This window comes from Leuresthes tenuis, unplaced genomic scaffold, assembly GCF_036924035.1.
Source record: "Leuresthes tenuis unplaced genomic scaffold, fLeuTen1.0.hap1 SCAF_21, whole genome shotgun sequence".
Lineage (NCBI taxonomy): Eukaryota > Metazoa > Chordata > Actinopteri > Atheriniformes > Atherinopsidae > Leuresthes > Leuresthes tenuis.
The window spans coordinates 31,260,580-31,282,737 of NW_027325375.1; the positions used below are offsets into that span (position 1 = coordinate 31,260,580).

The following is a 22,158-nucleotide window of genomic DNA, read 5'->3' on the forward strand; positions in this document are numbered from 1 at the left end:
CACACGCACCTAGAACACACCTGTCTGAGGAACCACACGCACCTGGAACACACCTGTCTGAGGAACCACACACACCTGGAACACACCTGTCTGAGGAACCACACCTGTCTGAGGAACCACACGCACCTGGAACACACCTGTCTGAGGAACCACACACACCTGGAACACACCTGTCTGAGGAACCACACGCACCTGGAACACACCTGAGGAACCACACACCTGGAACACACCTGTCTGAGGAACCACACGCACCTGGAACACACCTGAGGAACCACACACCTGGAACACACCTGTCTGAGGAACCACACGCACCTAGAACACACCTGCCTGGGGAACCACACGCACCTGAAACACACCTGTTTGAGGAACACCACACACCTGGAACACACCTGAGGAACCACACACCTGGAACACACCTGTCTGAGGAACCACACGCACCTGGAACACACCTGAGGAACCACACACCTGGAACACACCTGTCTGAGGAACCACACGCACCTAGAACACACCTGCCTGGGGAACCACACGCACCTGAAACACACCTGTTTGAGGAACACCACACACCTGGAACACACCTGTCTGAGGAACCACACGCACCTAGAACACACCTGTCTGAGGAACCACACGCACCTAGAACACACCTGTCTGAGGAACCACACGCACCTAGAATACACCTGCCTGGGGAACCACACACACGTGGAACACACCTGTTTGAGGAACCACACGCACCTGGAACACACCTGTCTGAGGAACCACACACACGTGGAACACACCTGAGGAACCACACACACCTGGAACACACCTGTCTGAGGAACCACACACACCTGGAACCAGCTGGAACACACCTGAGGAACCACACACACCTGGAACACACCTGTCTGAGGCACCACACACACCTGGAACACACCTGAGGAACCACACACACCTGGAACACACCTGAGGAGCCACACACACCTGGAACACACCTGAGGAACCACACACACCTGGAACACACCTGAGGAACCACATGCACACCTGGAACACACCTGAGGAACCACATGCACACCTGGAACACACCTGTCTGAGGAACCACACACACCTGCAACACACCTGAGGAACCACACACACCTGGAACACACCCCGAACACACCTGAGGAACCACACACACCTGGAACACACCTGTCTGAGGAACCACACACACCTGGAACACACACACCTGGAACACACCTGTCTGAGGAACCACACACACCTGGAACACACCTGTCTGAGGAACCACTCACACCTGGAACACACCTGAGGAACCACACACCTGGAACACACCTGTCTGAGGAACCACACACACCTGGAACACACCCCGAACACACCTGAGGAACCACACACACCTGGAACACACCTGTCTGAGGAACCACACACACCTGGAACACACACACCTGGAACACACCTGTCTGAGGAACCACACACACCTGGAACACACCTGTCTGAGGAACCACACACACCTGGAACACACCTGTCTGAGGAACCACTCACACCTGGAACACACCTGAGGAACCACACACCTGGAACACACCTGTCTGAGGAACCACACACACCTGGAACACACCCCGAACACACCTGAGGAACCACACACACCTGGAACACACCTGTCTGAGGAACCACACACATCTGGAACACACCTGGAGCACACCTGAGGAACCACACACACCTGGAACACACCTGTCTGAGGAACCACACACACCTAGAACACACCTGTCTGAGGAACCACACACACCTGGAACACACCTGTCTGAGGAACCACACACACCTGGAACACACCTGTCTGAGGAACCACACACACCTAGAACACACCTGTCTGAGGAACCACACACACCTGGAACACACCCCGAACACACCTGAGGAACCACACACACCTGGAACACACCTGTCTGAGGAACCACACACACCTGGAACACACCTGTCTGAGGAACCACACACATCTGGAACACACCTGGAACACACCTGAGGAACCACACACACCTAGAACACACCTGTCTGAGGAACCACACACACCTGGAACACACCTGTCTGAGGAACCACACACACCTGGAACACACCTGTCTGAGGAACCACACACACCTGGAACACACCTGTCTGAGGAACCACACACACCTGGAACACACCTGTCTGAGGAACCACACACACCTGGAACACACCTGTCTGAGGAACCACGCGCACCTGGAACACACCTGTCTGAGGAACCACACGCACCTGGAACACACCTGTCTGAGGAACCACACGCACCTGGAACACACCTGTCTGAGGAACCACACGCACCTGGAACACACCTGAGGAACCACACACCTGGAACACACCTGTCTGAGGAACCACACGCACCTAGAACACACCTGCCTGGGGAACCACACGCACCTGAAACACACCTGTTTGAGGAACACCACACACCTGGAACACACCTGTCTGAGGAACCACACGCACCTAGAACACACCTGTCTGAGGAACCACACGCACCTAGAACACACCTGTCTGAGGAACCACACGCACCTAGAATACACCTGCCTGGGGAACCACACACACGTGGAACACACCTGTTTGAGGAACCACACGCACCTGGAACACACCTGTCTGAGGAACCACACACACGTGGAACACACCTGGAACACACCTGAGGAACCACACACACCTGGAACACACCTGTCTGAGGAACCACACACACCTGGAACCAGCTGGAACACACCTGAGGAACCACACACACCTGGAACACACCTGTCTGAGGCACCACACACACCTGGAACACACCTGAGGAACCACACACACCTGGAACACACCTGAGGAGCCACACACACCTGGAACACACCTGAGGAACCACACACACCTGGAACACACCTGAGGAACCACATGCACACCTGGAACACACCTGAGGAACCACATGCACACCTGGAACACACCTGTCTGAGGAACCACACACACCTGCAACACACCTGAGGAACCACACACACCTGGAACACACCCCGAACACACCTGAGGAACCACACACACCTGGAACACACCTGTCTGAGGAACCACACACACCTGGAACACACACACCTGGAACACACCTGTCTGAGGAACCACACACACCTGGAACACACCTGTCTGAGGAACCACTCACACCTGGAACACACCTGAGGAACCACACACCTGGAACACACCTGTCTGAGGAACCACACACACCTGGAACACACCCCGAACACACCTGAGGAACCACACACACCTGGAACACACCTGTCTGAGGAACCACACACACCTGGAACACACACACCTGGAACACACCTGTCTGAGGAACCACACACACCTGGAACACACCTGTCTGAGGAACCACACACACCTGGAACACACCTGTCTGAGGAACCACTCACACCTGGAACACACCTGAGGAACCACACACCTGGAACACACCTGTCTGAGGAACCACACACACCTGGAACACACCCCGAACACACCTGAGGAACCACACACACCTGGAACACACCTGTCTGAGGAACCACACACATCTGGAACACACCTGGAGCACACCTGAGGAACCACACACACCTGGAACACACCTGTCTGAGGAACCACACACACCTAGAACACACCTGTCTGAGGAACCACACACACCTGGAACACACCTGTCTGAGGAACCACACACACCTGGAACACACCTGTCTGAGGAACCACACACACCTAGAACACACCTGTCTGAGGAACCACACACACCTGGAACACACCCCGAACACACCTGAGGAACCACACACACCTGGAACACACCTGTCTGAGGAACCACACACACCTGGAACACACCTGTCTGAGGAACCACACACATCTGGAACACACCTGGAACACACCTGAGGAACCACACACACCTAGAACACACCTGTCTGAGGAACCACACACACCTGGAACACACCTGTCTGAGGAACCACACACACCTGGAACACACCTGTCTGAGGAACCACACACACCTGGAACACACCTGTCTGAGGAACCACACACACCTGGAACACACCTGTCTGAGGAACCACACACACCTGGAACACACCTGTCTGAGGAACCACGCGCACCTGGAACACACCTGTCTGAGGAACCACACGCACCTGGAACACACCTGTCTGAGGAACCACACGCACCTGGAACACACCTGTCTGAGGAACCACACACACCTGGAACACACCTGGAACACACCTGAGGAACCACACGCACCTGGAACACACCTGTCTGAGGAACCACACACACCTGGAACACACCTGTCTGAGGAACCACACGCACCTGGAACACACCTGTCTGAGGAACCACACACACCTGGAACACACCTGGAACACACCTGAGGAACCACACGCACCTGGAACACACCTGTCTGAGGAACACCACACACCTGGAACACACCTGTCAGAGGAACCACACGCACCTGGAACACACCTGTCTGAGGAACCACACACACCTAGAACACACCTGTCTGAGGAACCACACGCACCTGGAACACACCTGTCTGAGGAACCACACGCACCTGGAACACACCTGTCTGAGGAACCACACACACCTGGAACACAACTGTCTGAGGAACCACACACACCTAGAACACACCTGTCTGAGGAACCACACACACCTGGAACACACCTGTCTGAGGAACCACACGCACCTGGAACACACCTGTCTGAGGAACCACACACACCTGGAACACACCTGTCTGAGGAACCACACCTGTCTGAGGAACCACACACACCTGGAACACACCTGGAACACACCTGAGGAACCACACGCACCTGGAACACACCTGTCTGAGGAACCACACACACCTGCAACACACCTGTCTGAGGAACCACACACATCTGGAACACACCTGTCAGAGGAACCACACACATCTGGAACACACCTGTCCCAAACATTATGGAGCTGAACTGGGGGGATTGTGGATAAAAAGTGTGAGATGGAGGAAAATGACTTTGATTAAAGTTTGGAATGTGCCTTTAATCACATGTGACTGGTTTGAGTTGAGCATCATCTGCACTCTTTATTCTCTGTTGAACACCGGGTTTCTTCTACAGACTGAACCTTCTGGGCCGGTTCTGTCTGTGATAAAGAAACCCGATTAAATCCACTCAGCTTAACGGACGGGTCGTACCTTTCCTGTCCTTCAGATACTCGGGGTCCACGAGGATCACGCCGTCTGTGAGCAGCCAGACAAACATCTGAGTCACCACAAAGTTCAGGAAGGAGGAACTTGGTGTTTTCAGGGCAGATTTACACTCACCTACTGGGTCCACATGGTCCAGGTGGTCCACAAAGTCTCGTTTTCCCAGGTACACCGTCAGCTGCACAGATCACAGGTTCTGTTAGTGGTCATGTGATCAATAACAGTGGAATTATACACAGCATTTAAAACGTTTTATTAGTTAACTGAACCCTCAGAGCGCCTCCTGTGCAGCTGTGGACCGGACTAACCGGTCTGTCTGAGGAGTTCTTCTTCTCTGATTTCACGGTAAAAACACAGCAAAGCGAGCTGTTTGTGGTCGTCTGAATGGGTAAAAACTGACTTCAATCTGCAGAGGAACTAAAACCTCTTCTTCTCTTTACTGCTGACTGCACTCTCACCACATGGTGGCGCTAATGCTGCCAGAGGTATCGCAGCCTGGCGGCTTTTACAGTTTTTCAGATATTTATCAGTTTTCCTGCAGAGCGCCACTTAAAGATTAGCAGCAGAGCTCCTGTGAGCGTGTCACTAATGGTTGTAACAGAGCAAATAAAGCCCGGGACTCACCTTACAGTTGGGGCTCGACTTCTTGAAAACTCTGAAGTTTGGACAGAGGGAGAAGAAGAAGAAGAAGAAGAAGAAGAAGTTTGTTAATGAAGTTTAAACACGTATCAGGACAGAGAAGCTGGCAAATTCTGTCAAAATAACCTGAGGAAGTGTGTCAGTTTCCTGCACTGTTGAAATAAACTGCAGGGGAAGCGGCTGAGGGGACGAGCCCAGAGTAAATGACCCGAGGTTATTATGGGATGTCACCACAGCGGGGTAGGAGGAGGCGTTTGTGGGAGAGTAAAACCGAGCAGCATTAAAGCCTGAAGGCCTGCTGCTAGCATGCAGCCGCGCTGCTCAGCAACACATTTCTTTATAAGGTCATTTTTCACTCAGATGCTTATTGAAAGCTTTGGAAAGGCAGCAGCACTGTTTACGCTGCTGTAAACTGTAGCTCTGCAGCTCTGCAGCTCAGCTCAACACCACCAAAGCAACAGGAAGCAGCACAGGAAACCAACAAAAGAGGCTGCTTCCACATGCTGGACGCCAGGGTCACATGACGCCAGGGTCACATGACGCCACGGTCACATGACGCCAGGGTCACATGACGCCAGGGTCACATGACGCCAGGGTCACATGACGCCAGGGTCACATGACGCCAGGGTCACATGACAACATTCAAACATCTTCAGAGCTCCCAGAAACATTCGTTCTCAGGGGCCACAAAGGTGGGCAATAAAAGGAGCCTGAAAGCTCTGAAACGAGCCCAAAGCTTCTGTCCGGACTGATGAGGAGCTCCGGTCTGTGGCAGCAGCACAGGAACCGAAGCCGGTCTGGATCCAGCAACTGATCCCTTCCAGCTGAGCCCTTCCAGCTGAGCCCTTCCAGCTGAGCCCTGGCGTCAGAGGCGGAGCTCCGGAGCTGTTTGTTAAGGTGTCAGTGACTCCTGTTTCTCAGTAACAGACGTCTCTCTGCACTTTGAGGAAGTCTCAGGAGCTTCATCATCACCCTCAGCGCTCCCAAAAGATGCAGGATTATGAACGCGGCGCTGAGCAGCGGCAGAAAAACAAGGCGAACGGGTCAGGGCGCCGCACTGTGAAAGAACAGCTGCTTAGAGCTCGCCGTGTCGGTCCCTGCTGAGGCGTCACCACTGAGAAAATGACAGGAAGTGAGTGAACGCTCGCCACTCCAGGCCAGCGTGTGAAGGATCCCCTTCAAAGGCCGAACGTTTCTTTGAGAGTAACCTGAGAGCACTTTGAAGCTGTGATGCTCAAACAGAGCCGCTGAGGAAGGAGCGGCTTGTAGACCCGTGTGGCCCTTAAAAACTGACTCAAACGCAGCTTTAAAGCTGTTCAGGCTGTTAAATATGTTCAAATATTAAATCATCGGTTATTAAAAGGAAACCAACGGAAGCAGCTGTTAAATCCTTCAGCTGCATGTTCAGCTCCTGCTTCGGCTTCATGTCCGTGTTGAAGCTCAGTTTTTATTCCTCGTCACGCCGCCTCCGGCTCCGGCCTGTGATGGAAGCAGCGCTTTGGTCGGTCGGTAGACTCTGGTCTTTTAAAGCTTACGAAGTGGACTCGTGTTCCCCAAAGCTTTCAGGATCTGTGAGCCTTGCTGAGAATGAGGAGCAGAGAAGTTGAATAAAGTCAGGAGTTATCAGCTGGATGCTTCACCGTGTTCTGGCCTAAATTAGAGGAGGATTTTCCAGCTTTTTCTACATGCATATCCAGATGTTTCCACACAGAAACGCGCCTCTCTGTCCGATAACCCCCCCCCAGGACCTGAAGTCAGCTTTATTATGTCCCAGTTTAACTCAGCGAGCTCATCTGCAGCCGGCTCCAAGGGTCTGCAGCCGGCTCTAAGGGTCTGCAGCCGGCTCTAAGGGTCTGCAGCCGGGTCTGCAGCCGGCTCTAAGGGTCTGCAGCCGGCTCTAAGGGTCTGCAGCCGGCTCTAAGGGTCTGCAGCCGGCTCTAAGGGTCTGCAGCCGGCTCTAAGGGTCTGCAGCCGGGTCTGCAGCCGGCTCTAAGGGTCTGCAGCCGGCTCAGGGTCTGCAGCCGGCTCCAAGGGTCTGCAGCCGGCTCTAAGGGTCTGCAGCCGGCTCTGCAGCCGGCTCTAAGGGTCTGCAGCCAGCTCTAAGGGTCTGCAGCCGGGTCTGCAGCCGGCTCTAAGGGTCTGCAGCCGGCTCTAAGGGTCTGCAGCCGGCTCTAAGGGTCTGCAGCCGGCTCTAAGGGTCTGCAGCCGGCTCAGGGTCTGCAGCCGGCTCTAAGGGTCTGCAGCCGGCTCTAAGGGTCTGCAGCCGGCTCTAAGGGTCTGCAGCCGGCTCCAAGGGTCTGCAGCCGGCTCCAAGGGTCTGCAGCCGGCTCTAAGGGTCTGCAGCCGGCTCTAAGGGTCTGCAGCCGGCTCTAAGGGTCTGCAGCCGGCTCTAAGGGTCTGCAGCCGGCTCCAAGGGTCTGCAGCCGGCTCTAAGGGTCTGCAGCCGGCTCTAAGGGTCTGCAGCCGGCTCTAAGGGTCTGCAGCCGGCTCTAAGGGTCTGCAGCCGGCTCTAAGGGTCTGCAGCCGGCTCTAAGGGTCTGCAGCCGGCTCAGGGTCTGCAGCCGGCTCTAAGGGTCTGCAGCCGGCTCTAAGGGTCTGCAGCCGGCTCTAAGGGTCTGCAGCCGGCTCTAAGGGTCTGCAGCCGGCTCCAAGGGTCTGCAGCCGGCTCTAAGGGTCTGCAGCCGGCTCTAAGGGTCTGCAGCCGGCTCTAAGGGTCTGCAGCCGGCTCAGGGTCTGCAGCCGGCTCTAAGGGTCTGCAGCCGGCTCTAAGGGTCTGCAGCCGGCTCTAAGGGTCTGCAGCCGGCTCTAAGGGTCTGCAGCCGGCTCTAAGGGTCTGCAGCCGGCTCTAAGGGTCTGCAGCCGGCTCTAAGGGTCTGCAGCCGGCTCTAAGGGTCTGCAGCCGGCTCTAAGGGTCTGCAGCCGGCTCAGGGACGTGAACACACCACAGGGAGCTCAGGGAGCAACAACCTACTGCAGAAAGCTTCAAAGCCAACAGAAGATTTATTCTCCACAGTCGGATGGAGCAGGTGGAACCCACCGACCCCCCCACTGATCAGATGCCTGCAGAGCCACTGCTGCGGACTGGAAAAAACCCTCCCCACCTGCAGGTTCGTCAGCAGGTGTGAAATGGTCACTTCCTCCAACAACCGCCACCACAACCAACACACAGGAAGTGACACGGTTCCCATCCCGCCGTCTCTGGGCTGAAGAGTTTGAAGCTGCTCAGGACTAACTGAACCGCACACGGCTTCCTGTCACAGCGTGAATTTAGAGCGTTTCAAAGCAGCAACTGAACTGATTTACAGCTTTGTGCGGCTCTGGGCTTATTTACTGCTGCAGCTACCGACACCAGAACAAGAAGAAGAACACTTCATCATGAGCTCAGCTCACTCTTCTTCAGGTGTTTGGAGTTTCAGACAAACAGAGCTGAGACCGGCCTCTGGAGAACAGAGCCAGCGTTCCAGCCAGAGGTGGATAAATTAAACAGTTTGTTTAGTCTGACTCACAGGAAGAGAAGATTTACTCATGTTTAGCTGAAGAAGAACTCAGCGATTCATGAGAAAAACAGACTTATTTCCCGAGGAATCAGCTGTGAACCCTCACATATAAAGCTCTTAATGACCGAGCCCCATCACATCTTAAAGATCTCACAGTTGGATATTTCCCCAACAGAGCACTTTGCTCTCAGGCTGCAGGTTTCCTTGTGGTTCCCAGAGTTTCTAAAAGCAGAATGGGAGGCAGAGCCTTCAGTTATCAGGCCCCTAAAAGCAGACTGGGAGGCAGAGCCTTCAGTTATCAGGCCCCTAAAAGCAGACTGGGAGGCAGAGCCTTCAGTTATCAGGCCCCTAAAAGCAGAATGGGAGGCAGAGCCTTCAGTTATCAGGCCCCTAAAAGCAGAATGGGAGGCAGAGCCTTCAGTTATCAGGCCCCTAAAAGCAGAATGGGAGGCAGAGCCTTCAGTTATCAGGCCCCTAAAAGCAGAATGGGAGGCAGAGCCTTCAGTTATCAGGCCCCTAAAAGCAGAATGGGAGGCAGAGCCTTCAGTTATCAGGCCCCTAAAAGCAGAATGGGAGGCAGAGCCTTCAGTTATCAGGCCCCTAAAAGCAGAATGGGAGGCAGAGCCTTCAGTTATCAGGCCCCTAAAAGCAGAATGGGAGGCAGAGCCTTCAGTTATCAGGCCCCTAAAAGCAGAATGGGAGGCAGAGCCTTCAGTTATCAGGCCCCTAAAAGCAGAATGGGAGGCAGAGCCTTCAGTTGTCAGGCCCCTAAAAGCAGAATGGGAGGCAGAGCCTTCAGTTATCAGGCCCCTAAAAGCAGAATGGGAGGCAGAGCCTTCAATTATCAGGCCCCTAAAAGCAGAATGGGAGGCAGAGCCTTCAGTTATCAGGCCCCTAAAAGCAGAATGGGAGGCAGAGCCTTCAGTTATCAGGCCCCTAAAAGCAGAATGGGAGGCAGAGCCTTCAGTTATCAGGCCCCTAAAAGCAGAATGGGAGGCAGAGCCTTCAGTTATCAGGCCCCTAAAAGCAGAATGGGAGGCAGAGCCTTCAGTTGTCAGGCCCCTAAAAGCAGAATGGGAGGCAGAGCCTTCAGTTATCAGGCCCCTAAAAGCAGAATGGGAGGCAGAGCCTTCAATTATCAGGCCCCTAAAAGCAGAATGGGAGGCAGAGCCTTCAGTTATCAGGCCCCTAAAAGCAGAATGGGAGGCAGAGCCTTCAGTTATCAGGCCCCTAAAAGCAGAATGGGAGGCAGAGCCTTCAGTTATCAGGCCCCTCTCTGTGGAACCAGCTGCCAGTTTGGCTTCAGGAAGCAGACACCCTCTCTACCTTTAAGATCAGGCTGAAACTTTCCTTTCTGATAAAGCTGATAGTTAGGGATGGCTCAGGTGAGCCTGAAACATCCCATAGTTAAGCTGCTATAGGCTCCCATCATGCACCTCTCCTCCCTCCATGTACAGATGACATCATCGCTGTCATTAACTTGTGTTTCTCTCTCTCAGCAGGTGTCTCTGGCCTGGTGTTACGCTGCTTGTTGTCCCCTCTTTCCTGTCCTCTCAGCCCCAGCTGGTCCAGGCAGATGGACCCTTCCTGGTTCTGGTTCTGATGGAGGTTTCTTCCTGTTAAAGGGAGTTTTTTCTCTCCACAGTCGCCTCGTGCAGCTCAGGGACGTTTTGAGTTGAATGGAATTGAATGAGCTGGCTTGAATAGGACTGAACAGGATTAAACTTCCAGCAGAGAAACATTTTTTAGCTCTGAAGCTGGATAAAACGAACTCATCTTTCCTCTCAGTTCTGCTCGTCTTCCTCTTTGTTCCCATAACCTGCCGTGCGACCGCATCATAACGCCGTCCCCTCTGCAGCGTGAGGGACTGGAAGCTTGTTTCTGTCTCCTCTTTGAAAGACTAAATGTTCTGGATGAAAGTGGAAGCTGAGCAGCGGACAGAGAAACTAAAAACACGACAGCGGGTTGCCAAATATATTTAGGAAGCTCTGGAATTTCACAACTAACTGAACCACCAACAGTTTAGAGGAAACAAACTGAAACCGCCGCCGTCATCGGGAGGAACGCAGGACCAGCGAGCTGCTCCTGGGACTGAGCTAATCAGCTAATCAGTGATGCTAACGCTTCCTGTCAGGAGGTCCAGAACAGGTTCTGAACGTTTCTGGGTCACAACACAGGCAGCAGCACACCATCATTTAGATCTCCAATAATTCTGTCAATTAATCAGATCAGAAGTACTTTTACAGTAAAAACTATTTATTTTAGCTTCCTGGCTAACATCCAGCTGTGCTAGCATCTGTTAGCTTCTGTCTCTGCCTTCATTAACTGTGTTTTAATGCAGCTGAAACCCGAATAAAGCCTCTTATTTCCTGTTTATTGTCTGTTATCAGACAGCAGTGACGCAGAACGTCAGTTCACATTAACAGCTGACAGGCTGAAGCTGCTCTGGTGCAGTTACGACCCTCAGGTGGGGGAGGACCCCTGAATGAGGGGGACGGGCTACAGAACACCTGCTGTGAGTCGTTCTGTTCTGACTGAGGCCAAAATGTGTTTCCTCTTTAAAACATTTCTTATGAAAAGGTTTATTTCTCTGATGAATGGAGGGAATAATGGGTGAGGCGAGAGATTCAGCTTCAGCGCTGCAGCCCATAGAAACACTGGGCTAACACGCCCTCTGGGTGGAGCAGCGTAAACATTAAGGGTGAAACAATTAGTCACTGGGAGGATTTCAGCCTCGACACCCAGAAAAAACAGATTACCTACTCGTTGTTTTAAAGCCGAGCTCACGTCTGTCAGGCATGAACACCTGAAGAAGAAGCAGGTCGGAGCTCTGCTGAGACGTTTAGCTTGTTAGCGTAGCCTGCTAGCTTTAAATCAGGTGTCCGTTGACTGTTGCTGCGTTACAGCCGCACTCCTGTTAGCATTTTCAGTTAAAAGTCTGAATAAAATGTGGCTTGAATGTGTCCTTGTTCAGTTTTAGATAGTTTTAATTAGAAATTAACCGATTAATCGTTTAAATCGACTATAAAAACAGTCGTTAGTCGCCCTGGTAAACGTGGGTGGAGGCTGATGGAGTCATAATCCTCTCTGTGAACCCTGACACTGTTTGAACAGCTGACTGAGAGGACAATTATTAGTTAATAATCTCCCAACAAAAGAGGGCGGAGCCAAACCTGGCGCCTTACTCAAAGCTCTCCACCGTCTTTCAGCCACGCTTTAAGAGCTTCCTGCTTCCAGCTGTTTGTCAGCAGACTGCTGGATCATCCAAGGTCCACCTGGAAACCCAAAATAATCCCGATCAGGCCGAAGAGCCACAAACAAACCACGAGCTCAGGCCACCGGAACATGTTCAACAACAAGCTCAAACAAAGGATTAAAACCCACATGAAACACCTTAAATAAGGCCTCTGCAGCTGTGAACAACATCTGGACCAATTAACATCCAGTTCAAGGACTTTAATAAAGAGGTTCGACCAAACCGTGGCACCACAGAAGAAGAACCCGCCCCTCTGGAGCGTTCCTTAAGCACAGCGAGTCGGAGACGCCCTCCAGATGTTCCAGAGGAGGAAACTCATTTCTGGCTTCCACCACTAACAGTGAAACACGCCGATAAGCGACCGATTCCAACCACGGAGGAGAAAACGTGAGCAGAGATGAACCAGGAAGTGCTCTGAGCCGACACCATGTTTACAGACACGTCCCATTCCAGATGACTCATTCATCCAAATAATCTGCAGCTGGAAACCGTCAGAATGAATCCCATAAACACACAGATCGGATCAGCGGTTTGTCCTCGCAGCCAAGCAACGATCCTCGCTCAGGAAGCTCCGAGGGTCCACTGAAAAAACCCGTCCTGAGTGGAAACTACCTGCTGAGATCAGGTTGGTGCACATCAAACAGAGGAAGAAGAAGAAGAAGAAGAGGAAGTGTTTCATCTTTCAGGGGCAGCCGATTGCTTCAGCTTCCACATAAACTGGAGGAATTACTGCAAACCCAAAGCCAACTGTGGAGGAAACACCAGATATCACCATGATTTCCCGCAGCCGAGCGGCTTATCAGCGCTCCCATCGCGTGAAAACAATAAGGCCGTGAAGCCAAAGTGGCGAGCTGAGAGCCAGAGGCTCCCCACACGAACACGCCCCATCAGATAACCAGCTGGAACCCCCCGAGGGCGGCGTTAACGCCTCAGAGGGACCGGGCCGGTCTGCCTGAGGCTTCCGCTCCGCCCTGCTGCCAACCAGCTTCCTCACAGGAAGTAACAGGCAGGAAGTGAGCGAGCAGGGCTGGAACAGCTCGCCGTTCATGCCAGGAATGTCCCGATTAAAGCTCTCAGAAACGGTTTTTAAAAAGTACCGACGCCGGGGAACACAGAGTCCAAGAAAAGACATGAAGCAGAACCCGAGGCCCGTGGGGGGGGTTCAGAACCTCCGGCCTCTGAAGGAAGGCTCTGAACGGGTCGTCTGGACCCTTTACATCCTGCAGACAGGAAGCTGCTTCTGCTCCACAGGACGGTCGCACTGCTTTTAGAGGTTCACTTACTTCTTGTTGAGCACAGCGACCACAGCCTGGAGCTCAGATTTCAGATCCCTTTTCTGTAAAGAACCGACCCAGAGCCACAGCTGGAACCGCGTCTGTGCGGCGGTTTAACCAGTTAAACCAGTTAAACCAGTTAGAACTCTGGCGTCTTCATCTCTGACCACGACAACAACATCAAAAGATCCCATCAGTGCGGCTCTGGTGCAGTTCTGGTGTGAATCTGGTGCAGCTCTGGTGTGAATCTGGTGCAGCTCTGGTGTGAATCTGGTGTGAATCTGGTGTGAATCTGGTGTGAATCTGGTGCAGCTCTGGTGTGAATCTAGTGTGAATCTGGTGTGAATCTGGTGTGGCTCTGGTGCAGCTCTGGTGTGAATCTGGTGCAGCTCTGGTGTGAATCTGGTGTGGCTCTGGTGTGAATCTGGTGCAGCTCTGGTGTGAATCTGGTGCAGCTCTGGTGTGAATCTGGTGCAGCTCTGGTGTGAATCTGGTGCAGCTCTGGTGTGAATCTGGTGCAGCTCTGGTGTGAATCTGGTGTGGCTCTGGTGTAGCTCTGGTGTGAATCTGGTGTGAATTTGGTGTGAATCTGGTGTGAATTTGGTGTGGCTCTGGTCTGAATCTGATGCGGCTCTGGTGTGAATCTGGTGTAGCTCTGGTGTAGCTCTGGTGTGAATCTGGTGTGGTTCTGGTGTGGTTCTGGTGTAGCTCTGGTGTGAATCTGGTGTGGCTCTGGTGTAGCTCTGGTGTGAATCTGGTGTGAATTTGGTGTGGCTCTGGTCTGAATCTGGTGTGAATCTGATGCGGCTCTGGTCTGAATCTGGTGTAGCTCTGGTGTGGTTCTTGTGCGGCTCTGGTGTGAATCTGGTGTGAATTTGGTGTGGCTCTGGTGTGAATCTGGTGTGGCTCTGGTGTAGCTCTGGTGTGAATCTGGTGTGAATTTGGTGTGGCTCTGGTCTGAATCTGGTGTGAATCTGATGCGGCTCTGGTCTGAATCTGGTGTAGCTCTGGTGTGGTTCTTGTGCGGCTCTGGTGTGAATCTGGTGTGAATTTGGTGTGAATCTGGTGTGAATTTGGTGTGGCTCTGGTCTGAATCTGATGCGGCTCTGGTGTGAATCTGGTGTAGCTCTGGTGTGAATCTGGTGTGGTTCTGGTGTGGTTCTGGTGTAGCTCTGGTGTGAATCTGGTGTAGCTCTGGTGTGAATCTGCTGCGGCTCTGGTGTGGTTCTGGTGCAGCTCTGGTGTAGCTCTGGTGTGGTTCTGGTGTGGTTCTGGTGTGGTTCTGGTGTGAATCTGGTGAATCCTGACAACCTCTCAGCTCCCGGCACACTGAGGCCCCGCTCGGCCCGTTCTGCTTCCTTACAGCTGCTGAGTCTCAGTAACTTTCTGTGAGCAGAACTGTTCTGACACTGATAAACATCTGTTTTGCTCTTTAGTTTCAGGGATGATGGGTCCCCACCGTCCCTCCTGGTTCTGATGCGGTGTTTGACACTTTATCTTCTCCATAACTGGACCCGGCCTGGGACACTCTGGTCCTGTTTGCATATTAAAACCAGATTTATTGTTGTTTTGGCACCAAAGTGAACAGCCAAGCTTTGACAATCTAGGATCAAAACGGCCCTGATCTAACAGGAGCCTCATTTACGGCTGGGTTTGGCTTTTATTCTGCTGCTGTTCTTCCCTTAAAAGCCAAACCAGGAACAGGGTCTGCTGACGAGCCGCTTCCTGGCGCTGCAAAATAAGCTCAGAATGAAAATGCATGAGCTGTGTGGCCTGAAAACAGGAGCTTTAACACGGATAAACAGCAGGAAAACAGCAGCTTTAACACGCATAAACAGCAGGAAAACAGCAGCTTTAACACGGATAAACAGCAGGAAAACAGCAGCTTTAACACGCATAAACAGCAGGAAAACGGCAGCTTTAACACGGATAAACAGCAGGAAAACAGCAGCTTTAACACGCATAAACAGCAGGTGAACGCAGAAAGAGGCGCCCTGAGCCCCAGACCGTGCAGAATCTCAACCATCAGCCCACAGCAGAGGCACTTCCTCTGCTCACCTGCACGTTCACCTCACAACAAACCGCTCGGTGCGTCTCCAGCAGCCATTTCAGCACATTTGTGCAGAAAACAGCGGATCAGTAAACACTCTCAGCCGATTATCTCGACCCAAAATCAGCCGCTGTCTGAGGCAGGTTCACCCCCGTTAACTGCAGCCCTTCCGTCGCTGCTCACCGGGACTCAAACCGGGCTATAAGCTTTAAAACACCGCTGCATTGTGCTTTTAATTAAGGATTTCCATGTGTCAATGCCGCCCACCAACGTTAGTGTTCCGGTCGTGTTTTGTTGGGGGCACCGTGGGAATTCCTGTCCACAGCGTTAAAAACAGCGCGTGCGAGGGGACAAATGGGGGCTCGTGCATCAAAGCAGTCGGTGTCTCTGAGCTGCGGTCCGTTTTCTCAGAAAACGATGATAAATTTGACAGATTTCTCAGCGCAGGCTGGAGCACCGAGCTGTCCACCACAGTCGTATCGCGGTTAGCTAACCCCACCCTGCTGAGCTAACTTCGCCTCCAGCGAACGAGGTCATTGTCTCGCGGGGTACAAGTCCGAACCAGGGGTCGTTCACTGACCTCTGGTTCGGGTCTGTCCTCCGCATAGCGGGTAAATCTCTGCAGCACAGGCTGAGAAAACCTCCCCCGCCCGGGCCAGCAGCACCGCTGCTAACATTAGCAAAGTGCGTGAGAACCGATGCTAACTAGCCGTTAGCCGTTGTAGCCTAACCGTCCTACCTGGTGCCCGCCTTGTCCCCCATCTCCTCGGCAGGCGGACGGCAAGAAGATCCCAACAAAATGAGGCCGGACCCAGTGGTGTCTCGACTTTAAACGGCAGTATTTGTTCAGGCAGCTCCGTTCACCCGTCCATCCACATCCGCGCACCGATAACTAGTTAGTATGCTAATTTAATTTAGCGCCGCCTCGGCTCCGCTGGCTTCCGCAAAGGCAAGACTCCCCCCTCTCTGCCCGAGTGTGCGCGCGGGTTGCTATCTTAGTGAGAACCGCGTGCCGGTTTTAACCGTCGTCGTGGGGACATTTCTGCGGTCCCCGCTGTTTCAGAGGACCGTTTGAGGGTTAAATTACGATTTTATGGATGGATTTAGAGTTGGGTTCGGGAACACGCAACGCAGTCTGTCAACATGGATTCTTGCAAACGCAGAAAGTCAAACGTGGTTGTGTGTGTGTGAGTGAGTGTTGCGTAGTGGTTGCAGATTGCGCAACACGATGCGTTAAAAACACTGAAGATGATTAATCTGTGAGGAAGAGGAACTCCAGGGGCCCCAGAGTTGTAGCACCCTATAGTTGGTCACGTGCTCTCAAGGGATCATTTTTGTTTGTGAAAATATCAATAAACCTCTTTATTTATCAGGTCACAATAAGAATAATCTGTTCTTCAGCAGGTGTTGAAACTCAGTAACTCCAGCCTCAGATAACATATCACACTGTGTCGTTATTTATGGAACATAAACTGAGACAAAACACAGAAGCTATGTACGGAAAATAAGTGAACCCCTGTTCCAGCAGCAGAGTCTGAGATGTAGCTGTGTTGCCATGACCTTTAACCTTTAACCTGCTAACTGAGGCCTGTAGAGTCTGAGATGTAGCTCTGGGCTTCTTCACCTTGGGGTGACCTTTAACCTTTAGCATGCTAACTGAGGCCTGTAGAGTCTGAGATGTAGCTCTGGGCTTTTTCACCTTGGGGTGACCTTTAACCTTTAGCATGCTAACTGAGGCCTGTAGAGTCTGAGATGTAGCTCTGGGCTTCTTCACCTTGGGGTGACCTTTAACCTTTAACATGCTAACTGAGGCCTGTAGAGTCTGAGATGTAGCTCTGGGCTTTTTCACCTTGGGCTGACCTTTAACCTTTAGCATGCTAACTGAGGCCTGTAGAGTCTGAGATGTAGCTCTGGGCTTTTTCACCTTGGGGTGACCTTTAACCTTTAGCATGCTAACTGAGGCCTGTAGAGTCTGAGATGTAGCTCTGGGCTTTTTCACCTTGGGCTGACCTTTAACCTTTAGCATGCTAACTGAGGCCTGTAGAGTCTGAGATGTAGCTCTGGGCTTCTTCACCTTGGGGTGACCTTTAACCTTTAACATGCTAACTGAGGCCTGTAGAGTCTGAGATGTAGCTCTGGGCTTCTTCACCTTGGGGTGACCTTTAACCTTTAACATGCTAACTGAGGCCTGTAGAGTCTGAGATGTAGCTCTGGGCTTTTTCACCTTGGGGTGACCTTTAACCTTTAGCATGCTAACTGAGGCCTGTAGAGTCTGAGATGTAGCTCTGGGCTTTTTCACCTTGGGGTGACCTTTAACCTTTAACATGCTAACTGAGGCCTGTAGAGTCTGAGATGTAGCTCTGGGCTTTTTCACCTTGGGGTGACCTTTAACCTTTAACATGCTAACTGAGGCCTGTAGAGTCTGAGATGTAGCTCTGGGCTTTTTCACCTTGGGGTGACCTTTAACCTTTAGCATGCTAACTGAGGCCCGTAGAGTCTGAGATGTAGCTCTGGGCTTCTTCACCTTGGGGTGACCTTGCTGGGACGTCCACTCCTGGGAAGATTGACAGCTGTCCTGAATGTTTTCCACTTGTGAATAATCTTTCTCTCTGTAGAATGATGGACTCCAGATAGTCTGGAAATGGCCTTATAACCCTTCCCAGACTGATGGGAAGGGTCTTTCCTCCTTGGCATCGTGTTAACATATTGTTGTTTTCAGTCGAAAGTCTCACCTAGAAACATATAATTGATGATATTTCAGTACAATACTCCACGTTTGTTGGCTTGGTTTGAATGTTCCTGTAAAGCTCCAGAAGGACTCATCTTCTCTCTCACAGGCTTCTCTGAATGATTTAATGTTGCTGCTTTAACATATCGATGAAGGCAGTGATCCCACATATCAAAACTTCTCATTTCAATCCCTTTTAACAGGAAGAAACCTCCATCAGAACCAGAACCAGGAAGAAACCTCCATCAGAACCAGAACCAGAACCAGGAAGGAACCATCTGCCTGGACCAGCTGGGGGTTCATGTCTGAAAAATGTTTTCTTCTCCATTTTCCTTCCAAAGATGTGTGTGAAAAACTATAAAAACTCGTGATAAACTGGCTTATTTCATCTAATCGTTTTATCTGATCAGCTCTTGAGCAACAACCAAACGCTTGCAAAGAACAACTACTTCCTGCCTCTGATTGCACAGTCATCTTTAAAGATACTTATACACAGGATGTAAAGGCAAGACTTCCCATTTTCATCAGCTCACACAGTGACCTCAGGTATGTGGTCCCCAAACAGCTGGGGCACTTCAGAGCTGTCAGGAAACCTGCATGGCTGCACACCCGCTGCTGAAGGGCTTTATAACCCACTTCACTCTCGTCAGTAATTGCTTTTGAACGGCACTTAATGAGACAAGCCTCCGTGAGCGAGAGGACGTTGGCTGGACTTCAGCCTTTGTGCTGCCCACTTTTTAAAGCTCCGTCTCTTTGGTTTGTGCACAACAGAAAAACCGTGAAAAAGGTCGATAAATGTGGTTTAACCCGATGATTAAGGCATTTATACTCTTTCCTTCTAACTCTTTTACAAGAGTTCAACTAAAGGACCCTAAAGGACCTTAAAGGACCTTAAAGGACCCTAAATGACTTTAAAGGACCCTAAAGGACCCTAAAGGACCCTAAAGGACCTTAAAGGACCTTAAAGGACCTTAAAGGACCCTAAAGGACCCTAAAGGACCCTAAAGGACCTTAAAGGACCTTAAAGGACCTTAAAGGACCCTAAAGGACCCTAAAGGACCCCAGGTGTAACCACGCCTCTCGCCCAATGACAGCTGGGATAGGCTCCACCCCCCAACAGACATGAAAATAACGCAGATAAGCTTAGATATGGAAATTGGATCAAAAATAGATGGAGTTCAAAAGGAGAAATTTGGTTTAACCCAATGATTAAGGCATTAACACTCTTTCCTTCTAACTCTTTTACAATAGTTCAACTAAAGGACCCTAAAGGACCCTAAAGGACCCCAGGTGTACCCCGCCTCCCGCCCAATGACAGCTGGGATAGGCTCCACCCCCCAACAGACATGAAAATAACACAGATAAGCTTAGATATGGAAATTGGATCGAAAATAGATGGAGTTCAAAATGAGAAATTTGGTTTATTCCACCTAATGATGTTTGCAGAATGACTCAGGCAGGTGATTTCTGTTTCCTTTCAGGCTAACTGAAAGGGAAAACCAACGATCGGTTAGATTATCTGAGCAACAGGTGATGTCAGGTGTTGGAATGAAGCGTTTACTGTTATATTTATGCATTTAGCAGAAGCTTTTATCCAAAGCAACTTACAGATAGGCTAAGGGGGTCTTGCCTAAGGACTGGAGGCAGTACCTTTCATGCAGGAGATTTGAACCCAGATCTCCCACATGAAAGGTGGCATTCACACCACTACACTATCCAGTCCAGTTTACTGCCTCCTGGAGACGGTTCAGAAACAGAACAGCTTAACAAAGACCACTCAACCACCATTAAAGGAGACTAGCAGGAGTTTCTGAGTTGGTTTATTCCACTTAAAGAAGTGAACAAAAGCAGAATGTGACCCATTTTACACCAATCACCCACATTCCAACATGCTGACTCTAAACTGGTATTTTTCAGGTCAACAAATTAGGTGAATTTGAATTTTGAAGCCTGTCAGTGTCTCAAGCTCTGAAAGAATAAACATCTCTTAGCAAATGAACATATAAACACATGATTCCAATAAGGGCTGCACGGTGGTGTGGTGGTGAGCACCGTCGCCTCACAGCAAGAGTGTCCCTGGTTTGAATCCCAGCTGGGGCCTTTCTGTGAGGAGTTTGCATGTTCTCCCCATTTATGATACTCCAGCTTCCTCCCAACACCCAAAAACATGCATGTGAGGTGATGTCGGGACTGGGTTTACTGTTTCTTGCCCAAAGACTCATCGGCTTCAGCACCTCTGCAGCCCTACATTGGATCAGGTGGGTATAGAAAATGTATGGACGGATGTTTTGCTGCACAGTCAGAGACCGGTTAGAGTGCTGATCCCCGTCCACCTAGGAGTCCACGGCGTAGCTTAAACATGTGGGTCTGAAATGGTGAAATGGAAGGACTCCAGCTGGAGTTTACCTGGGAAACTGGTGATTGAAGGATTTTTCTTAGAAACCTTGGATTTGGCACTTGAGGCTGTTAATGTTACAGCATCTACCTAAAAACTGTAGCACACTCTTAGACGTAAACTCGAGGGTAGGTGCCCCTTTTCTTTAGTTAATCATGCAGTAATGGTCATCTTGGGCACCAATGGGGTTCCCTCTCTCCAACGGGGTGCCACAAGGCTTGTTGCTGGGACCCTTTCGGTTTGAAACATACAACACTGCCAAGGGGTCCGGTCAGCCAATGGTTTTTTGTATCTGTACTATGCAGACGACACCAGGCTGTACCTGTAAATCTCTGCAGATGTCCCCACAGTCTCAACAACGATCTCCGTGAACACGACCACCTGATACCCTTTCAGAGGCCCCAGGAGTCCACCTGAACAAGGCAAAGCAATCACATTTGTCAAGTTTTATCTTTAGCCAGTGGTCTTTAAGTTGGGAGCCTCTGAAAATTCAAAGTAACTGAATTTAGAGTCTGACCTGTTTCCAACAGGATGTGAACGGCTGGTCACATGACTGTCAGATCCACACTGTGTCTGCACGACCTCTTGCTCTCCATTCACTTCCAGGATATTTCCCTTTCCTGTATACTGTCACTGTGAGCTGCTGCAGACCTGCCTCTGCTTCCCTGAAAGGATCAGGAAAGTCATCTTCACTCCCGTCATCCTCCTGCTCAACCCCACTGTCCTTCCTGCGAGACCCTCAGAGGAAAGGGAGACCCCGGGGTTCAAAAACAGCGAGTAAAGGTGAACTTCAACTGGGTTTAGCCTTCAATGCACTTCACAAAGGTTGAAGAGCTTAAAAATAAACTACACTGTGAATCATTATCAGACAGAAGGCAAAAGGGAGAAGTGGAAGGGGTCACTGAGCAAAAAGAATGAGACTGAATCAGCACAAATAAGAACCTTCTCAAAGCTTTTTTCCTGTTTTTGGAGCTTCCTCTTGGCTAAAGTGGCGTCATTTTGATATTTGTGGCCAGAACCTGCTGACGTTCTGTGAGTTTGTGCCAACAAATATTCCAGCTCAGCTTTTCAAAGCACGAAAACATCACATGCACGGTCAGATATGGATTGAACAAGGGTTCATTTTTATTTACAGGCAACAAACAGGGAACGTGCACATAAATAAAACTCAGACTGAGCATGAAATATCCACAGATG

General features: G+C 51.1%; 1 protein-coding gene across 4 annotated transcripts in view; it reads right to left on the reverse strand.

Moving 5' to 3' along the window:
* Nucleotides 1-16,783, reverse strand: part of LOC140280319 (arrestin red cell) — a 35,726-nt gene extending 18,943 nt beyond the window's left edge. For 3 of the 4 annotated variants that reach the window (XM_072375620.1, XM_072375619.1, XM_072375618.1), the window contains exons 1-4: nt 16,578-16,782; nt 5,747-5,777; nt 5,240-5,300; nt 5,111-5,155 (exon numbers count right to left, since the gene is read on the reverse strand). In XM_072375620.1, coding sequence (XP_072231721.1) covers nt 5,111-5,155; nt 5,240-5,300; nt 5,747-5,777; nt 16,578-16,600 — 160 coding nt within the window. In that variant the 5' untranslated portion in view covers nt 16,601-16,782. Of the gene's footprint in view, nt 1-5,110; nt 5,156-5,239; nt 5,301-5,746; nt 5,778-16,577 lie in introns of all 4 variants that reach the window. The other variant, XM_072375621.1, reaches the window with a different exon arrangement.
* Nucleotides 16,784-22,158: the final 5,375 nt, after the last annotated feature.